Raw genomic sequence first — 12,308 nt, forward strand, 5'->3', positions numbered from 1 at the left:
TATCAATATCCGACTTATTAACATGAAACTGAAAGTGATTCCCGAACGGCGAATAGTGTTGTGTGTATTTAAGATCACGCCCATCCCTATCGTGGAGATTGAAAAAAGAAAACTACTGAGTTTTTAACCTCGATGTTTTCCTGTTTGTTGTTGCGCTATTGATGTCATGCAAAAAGAAATGACATTTTAAGTGGACATTGCATGACCTAATGTCAGCGGACAGTGCATAGCTCAAAATCGCGTAATACACGAAAGGTAATAAGTTAAATTTGCAGCGTGGAAACCCGCCGTTTTTAGCTGTTTTAAATCAACCTTCTTGTGAATAAACGTTTAGTCGCATTGAAATGTTTAAAGGCGAGTAAAATTGCTGCATGTATGTAGACGTGTAACGCTAAGTAGGCAAGCCTAGGTGCGTAATTAATTTGTTGAAACATAGTAGTGCGCTCATATCTAAGCATATAAAATCTTTAGACTGGACGTAAACAGATCATGTTACTTACGCGTGTTTATAAGTTGCTGCAGCTCTTCTCCACTGCAATCATCAACCATGCAGATTCCTAGGCGGATTCCGGGCAGACGACTGTCTGCTATGTAGCCTTGAAATTCTTTCATCTGAAACCAAAAATATATCCAGAATCTCTAAAGGTGTAGATGGACAGATTCCCCAAAAATGTGCATTATGGATGTTTTAGGATGTTTTATTTTCGTTAAGAAAGACTTTGTATAAACTTTGTAAGTAGATAACGAGCAGGTTTGAGATTTGATTGTTAATTGACTCAATGTTGTTTAGCTGCTGTTGAGACGTACTGTGGCTTACGCGTTTCATTTCGTTGATCATAATCCAGGTAATTTGCTATTAATGAGCACATGAAATAAACAAATGCTGATAATGATGACAGTAATAAAAGGCAGGCACACTGTTCATCCAATTTAGACACTTGTTTATACAGCAATTTGTGTTTATAATTGCCATCGAACGTGTTATATATAACTTAGCTAGCTTGTTTGTTGTAAGAGGAAGAGACGGGAAATTGAAATAAAGTAGATATTATTTTTTCTTGGTGTCTTCTGAATTCGCTTGAGGATCTATCGCCGGTAAAGCTAAGAATCTCTAAATGATGTAAAAGCTTTTCAATACGTACAAATCCCACAATGACGGCTACACACACAGTCGGTTGTAAGGATGATACATATAACTAAAAAAAGTACTGCAAATTGCCTTGTAATCATGTTGCTACGATTAGCGCTACTGGTGCTAAACCACTAGCACTAAATCAAGTTGAGTGAAGTTAGTTGTGAGTTAGCACTAGCTAGATATAAAACTAAAGTTAGTTAGAGTTAGTGTTAGAGTTAGTGTTGTTAGTGGTGCAAACATTTTTAAAATTGAAATTTGAAAACCTAGCCTGTAAACATTTCACTTAATATAAAAAAATGTTAATGAATATGTCCGCAACATGAGTGAAATATGGCGTTGGAGTGTTCGCTTACCGGAGTTTTAGGTTTTCCAGCTGGGTATGCAAAAGAATAACAACAATATACCATATATGCAAAAAGAAAAGCGCGAGCTTGTGCATTCTTGATCAATTATAAAAGTGCAGCCATATTGTGGGTTCCCTTAACGATAGTTCCGCCCAAGAGACAGTGGCCCGGGAAATTGAGTCATATATTGTAACGAATGAAGAGTTAATGAAACAAAGAATAACTGAGGAAACTAAATCTTTAATGGGGCGAACTTCTCCCCAAAACAAAAAGGACGAAAATAACAACAGAGCGTTGCAGGATCGAACGCTGAGGCGAAACTGACTCCGGCTTGCCATGCGGAGCACCTTTTGTACACGCGAGGGCTTCTGGAACAATCGGCGTAGAAGGTTGGGCTTGTAGAACATCCTAAACTCGAATCAGCAATACGGTTCTCGAATTTACCCTAACATTCAGTCAACAAATGTGCGTGCCCGCGGCCAGGAATCGAAATCGAACCCTGGCTTTCTGCGTGAAATGCACGCGCGATAACCGTTAGGCCACGAGCGCGCTGCCTGCTCGGTCAGCGGCGCTCGCGGCATTATTCCCCGCTTTAAGAAAGTGCATTGTCCTGATGCAGCACAAAACAGAAACACAGATCCACAGCAAAAGGATAGCAGATTCGCGAGCCACAGTTCACAGTTCACCATTCACACTTTGACGAGAGTCCAAAGTTCTATCATTCGTAATATATCGCTTGAGTTGGACGACGTGCACCACCTCGGGTCGTGGCTGCCGTCTTCCAGATGGCCACGTTCCGTCGGGTAGAACTTCGTAGTTCAGATCGCCGAGGCGTCGGATGATTTTGTAGGGTCCGAAATAGAGTTTGAGAAGCTTCTCGCTGAGACCGCGGCGCCGTATCGGTGTCCACACCCATACCCGGTCTCCGGGTTGAAAGTGGACGTCCCGGCGACGAAGATTATACCGGCATGAGTCGACTCGCTGTTGGTCATAAATCTTGATTCTTGCCAGTTGGCGAGCTTCTTCCGCGTGTTGCGAGATCATTTGAGCGTCGTCATTGCCATCATCGGCCGGCACGTGAGGCAGCATGGCGTCGAGCGTCGTGGTAACTGTCCGGATGTGTACCAGTTGGAACGGTGTCATTCCCGTTACTTCATGAACCGCTGTGTTGCACGCAAACGTGACGTACGGAAACACCTCGTCCCAGGTCTTGTCCTCTACGTTGACGTACGTGGAGATCATCATGGTGTAATACGCCAAAACAACAAGGACACAAAACGAAGGGAGAACTAGACAGGACGCGGCGTAGTTGTAGAAGAAATAAATTGGATAAGGATGGCTAGTTGGGCTAGTTGGTTTTGCATCATGGTGTAATACGCCAAAACAGCAGGGACAAAAAACGAAGGGAGAACTAGACAGGACGCGGCGTAGTTGTAGACGAAATAATCTGAATAAGGATGGCTAGTTGGGCTAGTTGGTTTTGCATCATGGTGTAATACGCCAAAACAGATCACGTCGGCGATCGTCTTTTTGAACCGCTTGTTAGCCCGTTGGTCTGTGGATAATAAGCGGTGGTTCGTCGATGGCTGGTGTGACTGACCCGAAGAACTTCTTGAGTCAGATCTGCCACGAAAGATGACCCGCGATCTGTGATCAGCACTTCCGGTGCGCTCTGTCAAAGGAGAATGGACTCGACGAAAAACTTGGCGACTTCAACCACTGTTCCTAATGGAAGGACTTTCGTCTCGGCGTATCGTGTAAGGTAATCGGTCGCCACGATAATCCACCAGTTTCCTTGCGCCCACGTTGGGAACGGCCCAAGTAAATCCATTCCAAGCTGCTGGGAGGGCGTAGTCGGGGCAGGTATCGGCTGCAGAAGTCCTGCTGGCTTCGTCGGAAGCTATTTACGTCGTTGGCACTCACGGCAGGATCGTGTGTACAGATCAGGGTGTCGAACCGGAACCGAACCGAACCGAAAACCGGAACAGAACCGTTATTTTTAGCCGAACCGGAACTGAACCGAACCGAAATCCTCGCCGCCATCTTGGAACTGAACCGGAACTGAACCGGAAAAAAATATAACGGTAACCGGTTCAAAACGGTTCACGGTATTTTTTTTTGTTAGTATTACAAATTTATTATTATTGGCACGTGTATTCCTCTACGTATTGATCAAATCGTCATATACAGAATTGCAATGTATAATAAATTCTGGTTTTTTGCGGCGCTTTCTTATTGGCACTATGATTAGCCATGTGTCACAATATCACGTGACGTCATGATGTCAAGACATGCTGTCAAGTAATGTCACATCACGTGACCCCGTGACGTCACGTGACTCACCGCGTTAAGTCGATTCGAATTGAGGACGTCGCTAGATCTATTAACGTTGTTAATACCGTGACGTCACATGACATCACAACTTCGCACTGAGAGTCACGTGACACCATGATGTACCCGATTGTCATGATCCCGAGTCAAATGCTCTGGTTCATGACAACCAGTATCGTCAAACATTCGGGTAACGCTCGTGTTCAACTCAAAGATTATGATGGGCCCGAGTCCCACTAGAGCTAGAAACAGAAACAAACGAAAGCGACAAGCCTCAGACACATGCAGCATGTTCGCGATGGTACCTTTATACAGCTTTGAGTTGTTCGGTGCTCGCGAAGTTAGCACGAGTGTTTACAAGCCTGCAAATGGTACCATCGTGTGCATGATACTCGTGTTTGAGCATAGCCTTCTTTATTCTACAAAGCCTGTCAAATCGCGAAATACTCTGGTTTAAGGCTAGCCGCTGTCGTTTGTTTCTGTTTGTCGCTTTAGTGGGGCTCGGGCATTATAGCCCAACTAAAATTATATCTGAAGATCAGCCCATGCTCTCTGCTTTGCCAACCCTGCGTGTGACTATGATAAACACTGACGGTGTATATATTAGGATCAGATCACGTAGCTGATAGTTCTAATTGTGAGTTGAGGAGGGGAAAGCTGTTTCGTTTCTTTCTTTCGACTGTCTGCCATTTTGCGGAGGGGCAAACTAATGGATGCTTTTGCAAGTTATCAAAGTCAAGGATTACAACTTAGTGGTATTTATTGAACTTAAGGTAAAAAAAAAAGATGCTGTACGACCCATTTTACATGTATGCACACCATTGAGGCTCCCAAACATGTTTTCGTTATTGCTGAACTGCCTCAGAAAGTTGTCCCGAGAATAGAAGTGTTAAAGGGTCTAAATGTGACGTATTAGTCGGACGTTACATGGAACTATTAGTGTGTACGGGAGGGATACCTGAAAAGAAAGATCCTAGTGGCCTCACGGGGATAGCCGAACGTTGGCAGCGCTCTAAGTCTCACAGGAGTGTCGCTCTCAAGTTCTCCAAGTTTCGACCGCCCTGTATTTTGTTTAACCTTCACAGTTTGGTGCAAAGTTAAAGCAAGGAAGAATTACTGTTAACAAGTGACACAAATATAATTGTCGAGTGAACACCACTCAATACGGAGCAGGCAATCCCTGAGGAATAAAAAGTATCTTGAGGAGCAACTAAAAAAAAAGGGAGTGGGGAGGGGGGTAGTTTTAAAGCATACTGTGTCGTAAAGATTCCTCTGCCCCACATTTTCGGCGCAGACTAGAAAGCGTGGCCTGGAAACGATAGTGACAGAAAGGTAGTTGGTACAACTTTGATTTGTAAAAACACTCTTGCCAGAAAGCACGTTTTCGTCGTGCCAGATACTCGCGCCGTGCCTAACGACGATGTACCAACAAGAAAAATGTGTGCCTCTCAAATACATAGCTTGCACTGAGCGCGAAACTTTTGCAGCGTGCATTTTGCCAAACCGGATTTGATTTTCTCAGCAAGAACAACTCGCAATGACAACCAGTATCTAGTGCGATTACGTCACGTGCAAACCATGTCAAATACTTCAGCTTTCTGGTGAAGTGAGACGTTCGCAACACCAGCAGTAGACGTCCAATGTGTAAAGTTGTGTAGTATTTATAGTAGTCTCGCGATGATATACGGCAGCCTAATGAAATGTTGGAGCACATGACTGATAAAGAACAGAGTCATGAAGTAAGGTCTCAAAACAAGTGCACGTAAAACCTAAGATAACATTAGCCTCCCGAGGTAGTATCCCGCGACGTTTCGAGCTGAGGCAAGCTGATGCCCAAAAGTGATTTATATTAGGATTCTAGAAAATCTTTGTTTGCCCTGCGCGGAATCTATGTTTAATTAGGAATATCATTTTATGCATTTCTATGCATTTCTTTTTGCAGTAAAGCGTTGTGTAAGGAATTATTTAGAAAAAAATTGCGTGTCATCTCCTTATTTCTGCACATTTCGTGTATTTGCCTTCCGATATATCATGTGACCACAGTGTTTTTTTGGCATGCCCTGCAACCCACTATTTTACACTGCAAAACAGCTAACAAAAGCACGTTGCCGAAGACACAACAGCTGGCGTATTTTCGAGTATCGTCCTTCCGTGTCGGTCTCAGGCGGTTATGTGAACTTCATAAAGTCAAATTTATCGATGCTTATAAAAATATACTTAATTCCTGTCTGAAGATTTGGCAGCATAAATAGAAGATTCTCACCTCCAAGATATATAAGTAAATGCGCCTTTAAATTATCTGAAAGATGTTCGGCAAATATTTTTCGGCGCTTTTATCCTCTATAGACACGTTATAGGTGATTTTGAAAAGATTTAAATAATGTTTTTTTTATTATTTTGAAGCTAATTTAAATAACTATATGTGTTCCTCATGCATATATAACTTCTCAAATATATAGAAGTTTATTATCGCGTTTTTTATGTGTTTTTACTATCGCCTTTTTTTACTGGAACGAATGGTGGAACTATGACGATTGCACACTCAAACTCTCAGAAAGTGTCCAATTAGGTAGTTTCCGAATTCAGTAGAGCATGAAATACCACTTTGTTCTATTTAACAAAAATCATCAATTAGCGAGGGTGATGCTTATTTGCAAATTAAATTGACCTGCATTTTGTCAAGAGCAAACCTCAACATCCAGGCTATGCCAGTTTATCCAATATAAGAAAGTGTTCACATGGGTAAGCACTGTTTTAGGTCAGATTCGATCTCAGTACTAAGGTGCTCATAGGTTAGAGTGAACAATTTCAGCCACTCCTTTTCGTATGATTCGTCGCCCGCATCATGGTGCTGAGAGCAAACAATATGCTAGATAGAAAAACAAGCATTGCGATTGTCGCTTAGTGTTCCTATAAAATATAGACTGGAAGGACTTGTCCCGTGACTTTCGTGACATTTTGAAAATTATATTCCCTTAAGCTCAGTCGTCTCGTCATCATATATATATTGTGAAACGTATTCCGTAAAACACATTTCATGATATATAGCGACGAGGTGCCCATTTCATGATTGTATTCACTGTAATTAATTCCTTAGTTCAAGGGCAAAACCACGATTCAACATCTAATACTGCGATACAAAGTTGTACCAATCACGGGTATTTTAGGCAACCTACTTCACTTCCGAAAACATTTCGATTCAGGAACAATATATGTGACTCTGGTAAACGAAGGGATGTTGAGTCGTATAAACACGACGTTTTGTATGTTAATGTAGATTTTCCTTTCTTGATGTGTAGGAATAAATAACAGAATTTTATAATTTTGGTACCTGAGAATAAAATTGAATTGAACAAACAATAAAAACAAAACAAAAAACTATATACTGTAAACGACTATTTTTCGTGGGCTCAATATTTCGCGATTTAGGTCAAAGCTGAAGTTTTGGGATAATTCGCGGGTTGTAATTTTCTCGACGCGGTGGAATCTCAATATAAATTTCAATCTGTTTACATTTTACCGAAATTGTTCGCGGGACCTATTTTTCGCGAATTGTAGGCGATTCGCGAATTTCTCAAAAATAGGTCCTCGCAAAAATCAGATCGTTTACAGCAGTTAGTTTCACGGCCTAAATAGCGCCTATTGACAGAACAACACGGAAAATATATTCTCAATTTAGCGGTTCGAACCGGTTCGAACCGGTTTGAACCGTTATTTTTTGCGCCCCGGAACTGAACCGGAACTGAACCGAAAGCCGTGAACCCGAACCCGAACCGAACCAATAAAAATATCGGTTCGACACTCTGGTAAAGATGGACGTTTTCAGGAGTCTCGGCCAGTAGTACTTGTCACGAATCCGGGCTAGCGTCCTGCTGTAGCCGAGGTGTCCAGCCCTCGGGTCGTCATGTCATGCTTGAAAGATTTGTTCTCAAACGCCAGCAGGAACCACCAGCAGCCAGTCAGGTTTACTGGTTCCCAAGTTCTTCTTGAAAAGCACGCCTCGACGCAGAACGAAGCTTGACATTTCTTGGGCCAAGACTCGCGGAACTAAACTTCCTTGACCCTCGAGGTGGTCGATCACCGCGCGAAGGTTCGGGTCGTTTCGTTGGGGCGCCGAGAAAACGGTCGTCATCGTCGTCGTCGGTGCTGTCGGAAGGAGATTCGACTAGGGCCCTAGACAAACAGTCGGCGTCGTTATGCTTGCGGCCAGATTTATGCACAATGGTTACGTAGAAGTCTTGCTGTCGGTGACTCCAGCGAGCGAGGCGTCCTGATGGGTCCCTTAGGTTGGCGCGCAAACTAAGAGCGTGCTGGTCCCTGACAACGCGGAACGGAATCCCGTCAGGTACGGGTGGAACTTGGTTAACGCCCAGACGACAGCAAGACATTCCTTGTCGGTCGTTGAGTAATTTTGCTCTGCCTTAGACAGTGCCCGGCTTGCGTAAGCGATCCCCCTCTCTTCTCTGTCTTGTCTTTGGACGAGTACCGCGCCGAGTCCGGCGTTGCTGGCGTCCCTGTGAACTTCCGTTTCCGCTGATGGATCGAAGTGTCCCAGGATAGGAGGCGGCTGGAGTCGTTCCTTCATATCGTTGAACGCTTGTTCTTGCTCCTCTCCCCACTTGAAGTTCACGTTGTCCTTTGTCAGATTCGTGAGCGGTGCAGAAGTCTTGGCAAAATCGCGAGCGGAACGTCTGTAGTAAGCGCACAGCCCAAGAAATCTTCCTACGGCTTTCTTGTCTGATGGCTTCGGCAATGCAGCGACAGCGGATGTCTTTGCCGGGTCAGGGCTTACACCCTAAGCACTCACGACACGGCCCAGGAATTTGAGCTCGCCGTAAGCGAACTGACATTTGGACGGCTTGAGTGTCAGTCCAGCATTCTGGGTAGCCTGTAGCACGGTTCGCAAGCGTCTCAGGTGCTCGTCGAAGTCGCTTGCGAATACCATGTCGTCGTCGATGTAGACGAGACAGCTTTGCCATTTCAAGGTTGAAAGGGCGATATCCATTACGCGCTGGAAGGTCGCCGGTGCTGTGCACAGTCCAAACGGCATCACTTTAAATTTGTACAGTCTGTCCAGCGTGACGAAGGCAGTCTTTTCACGATCCCGTTCGTCGACCTCGATCTGCCAGTACCCACTTTTCAGGTCCATCGACGAAAAGTATCGGGCGTGGCGCAGCCGGTCCAGAGTGCCGTCGATGCGGGGCAGCAGGTGCACGTCCTTTTTTGTTACGGCGTTCAGTCGACGATAGTCCACGCAAAACCGAAGAGTCCCGTCTTTATTTTTCACCAGGACTACCGGTGAAGCACACGGACTGTTTGAGGGCTGGAAGATGTCGTCGTCGAGCATTTCTGCAACTTGCTTCTGGATAACTTCTCTCTTTTTCACCAAGACACGGCATGGCGACCGATGAATGGGAAGCGCGTCGTCATCAGTAACAATTCGATGTTTCGCAACCGTCATTTGGCGTACCTTTGACGACGTGGAGAAGCACTCATTGAACTCGACGAGAAGGCCACTGAGTTGTCGACGTTGTGGGGTAGGCAGGGTTGGATGAATGTCGAACTGCGAAGGCGGTGTTGTCTCGTGTGGCCACGAAGGGGGGTCTTCTGATACTCCGGCGATAGCGGCCGAGCCGGGGAGTTCCTCGGCGTGACCCAGGGCGGTGCCTTTCGTAAGGTGTTGAGCCTCCTGTCGTAAGTTCGTGACGAGTGCAGCAGTGCGTCCGTCTTGGAGCTCTGCGATGCCTCTTGCGACGCCGACCCCTCTTCCTAGTAGCAGTTTGACGCTACCTTCCAGCAAAGCTTCTCCGCAGATGCCTTTTTCGGTCGCGACAGGCAGAAGTACACTCGAGCGTGGTGGCAGGTTCACGTGGTCGGAGAGTACAGGCACTGTAGCTGACGTGTATGTCGTGGTTTTGTGATCCTCGGGCATTACGACAGGCTTCCGCAGCCTCAACTCGTTGGCTTCCAGGTCAATGACAGCGCAGTATTCGCACAAGAAGTCCATTCGGAGTATAACGTCTCTCACACAGTCTCGTAGAAGGACGAACTTTACCGGACACGTCTCGCCGTGAATCTCGACGCGAGCAGTGCATCTTCCGACTGGCGTGATGAGATATCCCCCGGCGGTCCGTATGCGTGGGCCATCCTACGGCGTCGTCACCTTCCGAAGTCGTTGGGAGAGCCTCCCACTCAGGACGGAGTAGTCGGCTCCGGTGTCGACGAGAGCCGACGCGTCGTGACCGTCGATAACAATGTTTAGGTCATTCTTTACCGTTGCAGAAGCGTCGTTTCGGTCTCTGGTGGCGTTTGAGTGGGGGCCCTCCGACGTTCGTGAACGATCTTGGCGTCGGTCGTGTTCAGCAACTCCACCTCCAGGGGTTGCCGCGCCTAGTTTCCCCGGCGAGGAGGGAGGGGTGACAGGCTTTCACGTCGAGGTCGATGCATCGGCGAAGCTGGACGTCGTGGCGACGGCGACCGGGACTCTCGGCGATACGCAGGCTCGGGGTACTGAGGTCGTCGCAGGTAATCGTCGATCTCCCGAGGGCGTTCACCATAACGGGGGCGGGGGTCGTTCTGGTGGAACCCGCGCAGCCGGAGTTATCGGTATGGGCATCGGCGGTACACATGGTAAGCTTACCCGCAGTAGTAACACAGCGGGCGTCGGTAATGTAACCTTCGACTGAGGTAGGCGGGCTCCGCATAAGGCCACCGAAGATGTTTTCCTTCAGGCCGCGCATCAAGACCCGCAACTTTTTCTCTTCGGGAGCGTTTGGGTCGGCGCGATTCATTACGTGGAGAACATCTTCGACGAAGCTGGTGACGCTCTCGGTCGGCCCTTGGGTTCTCGCTCGCATTAGTTCTTCGGCACGCTGTCGTCGCTGCTGGTTGGCAAAGGTGCGTCGTAGCTCGGCCATGAATTCTTCCGACGACAAAATCAACGCTTCTTGGTTCTCGAACCATGTGCGTGCCGTGCCTTCCAGAGCCAAGTAGACATTCTGAAGGCACTGGTCCGGTGTCCATCGGTTATGGCGGGCCACTCGTTCGTAATGTTGTAGCCAATCCTCAACGTCCTCGTGGATCTCCCCGTGGAAAGGCGTCGCAGTCCGAGGTGCGACGGGCAGGTATACGACGGCAGAAGCGGCTTGGGTCTCCGACTGCTTGGCCATCGTCGTCCTCCTTCTTTGCTTGGTCATGGGTGGCAAGGGTCCTGATTCCGAGAGTAGGCCGAGGTTCCGGCGACTTGATCGGATCCCGGTCTGGTCTTCGTAGGTTTCTTGGGGGCTAGTGTTCGGACAGGCACTACGGGAACTTGGAGGGGAGCGCTACACGCACACGCGGTACCCCGCACCTCCACCAAAAATGTCACGAATGAAGAGTTGATGAAACAAAGAATAACTGAGGAAACTAAACGTTTGATGGGGCGAACTTGCGCCCAAAACAAAAAGGAATACGATAACAACAGAAGGTCGCAAGCGTCGAAGTCGGCGACACAGCAGGATCGAAAGCTGAGGCGAAACAGACTGCGTCTTGCCACGCGGAGCCCCTTTTGTACACTCGTGGGCTTCTGGAACAATCGGCGTAGAAATTTCGGCGTGTAGAACTCTCTAACCTCGAATCAGCCCCAACACGGTTCTCGAATTTACCAGAACATTACGTTAGAGTTTAACAAAAATGCGTCCCCGCGGCCAGGAATCGAACCCTGGCTTTCTGCGTGGAAGGGACCCGCGATAACCCTTAGGCTACGAGCGCGCTGCCTGCTTAGTCGGCTGCGCTCGCGGAAATATCTAAAATGTGATTACGTGCTGCAAGTCTAGTACGAACCTTTCACACAACGTCTTTGATACAGACCATTCACTGATCTGGATGGCCAAGTTCACTGCTTGAGTGACAAACAAGTCTTCCGGCCTCGTTGCTGAGAATTCCTTTTCTAAACTTTTGCGGCCGTCTTTTTTTTTTTCTTTTTTGAACCAAAACTAAACAGCAAACTATAAAGTACAAAAGTGCATTGTCCTAATACTATAGTAACAGAGTTAGATGGAGAAATGTCTCGTCCGCGTACGAAGGTGGTGAAAAAAAATATGGCGGCTTCGAATGACATAATGAGGAAACCTGGCGAGAATTTGGCACGGGGCCTATTGCTTCCCATTCACAGTATAATAAATCTTAAATAAATTTTGTGTGACGACAGGCTGATTAGGTTTGGAGCATTCGGTAATTCTGACGAAAGCTCTTCTAATAATGAATAACATGCAGTTGATACTAAGCACTTATGGCGCGTGCACAATGCTTTTAAGTTTTCATCCAGTAAACTGCGTGACTTCCGATCGTATTCACGCACTCGCTTCTCATTGTTAGGGATATATGAGTTATCCAAGCTGCAGGTAGTTCGAGCGAGAGCGAGAGCTGAAGTAGATGCAACATTCTCAAGGCTACATGAACCGGTAGGTGTGCTGTGTGTTGAAACCCATGTGGATTATTATACCCAAATACGTAGA

At 46.7% G+C, this 12,308-nt stretch overlaps 1 protein-coding gene across 1 annotated transcript in view; it reads right to left on the reverse strand.

Moving 5' to 3' along the window:
* LOC115324825 (nose resistant to fluoxetine protein 6) overlaps positions 1–12,308 on the reverse strand; it is an 80,252-nt gene that overhangs the window by 59,436 nt on the left and 8,508 nt on the right. Inside the window, 3 exon segments of the mRNA XM_042292901.1 lie at positions 501–612; positions 1,694–1,717; positions 3,080–3,126. Of these exon segments, the coding sequence (XP_042148835.1) occupies positions 501–612; positions 1,694–1,717; positions 3,080–3,126 (183 nt within the window).

Source organism: Ixodes scapularis, unplaced genomic scaffold (assembly GCF_016920785.2).
Source record: "Ixodes scapularis isolate PalLabHiFi unplaced genomic scaffold, ASM1692078v2 PGA_scaffold3__209_contigs__length_174095766, whole genome shotgun sequence".
Lineage (NCBI taxonomy): Eukaryota > Metazoa > Arthropoda > Arachnida > Ixodida > Ixodidae > Ixodes > Ixodes scapularis.